This window comes from Cynoglossus semilaevis, chromosome Z (genome assembly GCF_000523025.1).
Source record: "Cynoglossus semilaevis isolate Cse_v1.0 chromosome Z, Cse_v1.0, whole genome shotgun sequence".
NCBI classification, from domain to species: domain Eukaryota; kingdom Metazoa; phylum Chordata; class Actinopteri; order Pleuronectiformes; family Cynoglossidae; genus Cynoglossus; species Cynoglossus semilaevis.
The window spans coordinates 1,509,593-1,510,528 of record NC_024328.1 but is presented as its reverse complement, the minus strand read 5'-3'; the positions used below and the strand labels follow the sequence as shown (position 1 = coordinate 1,510,528).

Genomic DNA, 936 nt, shown 5'->3' with positions numbered 1-936 from the left:
CTGGACAGCGGATGTCACGGGGTAGATGGAAAATGTAGACGAGGCTGGACAGGGAGCTGCAGGCTTTATCACAGTTACCTGCCGTGTCTGCTGGCTCTGGGTGTATGATGTTATCCCCTGACTATATCCTGGTTTAGGGGCTGAAAACAATAAATAAGAATCAATAATAAATGTACAATTAATGAGTAATATAAAATCTTGACAACACTTTTACAGACCTGTTTGATAGTAGGAATCTGCAACACTTGGTTGAGGCTGTGCAGCAGCGGCAACAGCAGCTGTAGCAGTTGGCTGCTGGTAATACTGTTTACTGTCGTAGGCCACAGCGGGAGCAGTGGAGCGGACATACGAGTAGGAATCCTGCAGAAATGGATGAAAATGTAAGTTCAAGAAACTTTATGAAAGATCAAGAAAATTTTGATATTTAAGAAGTGAAATGAAGTTTATAGGATTTACAGAAAGTGTGCAATAATTACCGTATTTTCCGCACTATAAGGCGCACCTAAAATCTGAAATTTTTTTCAAAAGCTGACTATGCGCCTTATAATCCGGTACGCCTTATATATGGACCAATATTGAGCCGCGACAGGTCTCGCAACTTACGGTAAGCAGCCACCGACTCCATTTTTCCCCGTAGAAGAAGAAGTGCGCGGTGCATGCTGGGATATATTAAACAGCGATTCATTTTCATTTGTGTGTTTGTGTAAAGACCCTGAAATGGCTCCTATTAAGAGACACGCTTACAACGCAGAGTTTAAACTCAAGGCGATCAGTCACGCAGTAGAACACGGAAATAGAGCAGCAGCAAGAGAGTTTAACGTTAATGAATCGATGGTGCGGAAGTGGAGGAAGCATGAGGATGAGCTGCGCCAGGTAAAGAAGACTAAACAAAGTTTCCGTGGCAATAAAGCGAGATGGTTACAGTTAGAGGACACA

General features: G+C 43.1%; 1 protein-coding gene across 1 annotated transcript in view; it reads right to left on the bottom strand.

Annotated features, from left to right (window-relative positions):
- Window positions 1-936, bottom strand: part of LOC103397483 (zinc finger RNA-binding protein-like) — a 15,797-nt gene that overhangs the window by 9,460 nt on the left and 5,401 nt on the right. Inside the window, 2 exon segments of the mRNA XM_008335749.3 lie at window positions 3-140; window positions 219-360. Coding sequence (XP_008333971.1) covers window positions 3-140; window positions 219-360 — 280 coding nt within the window.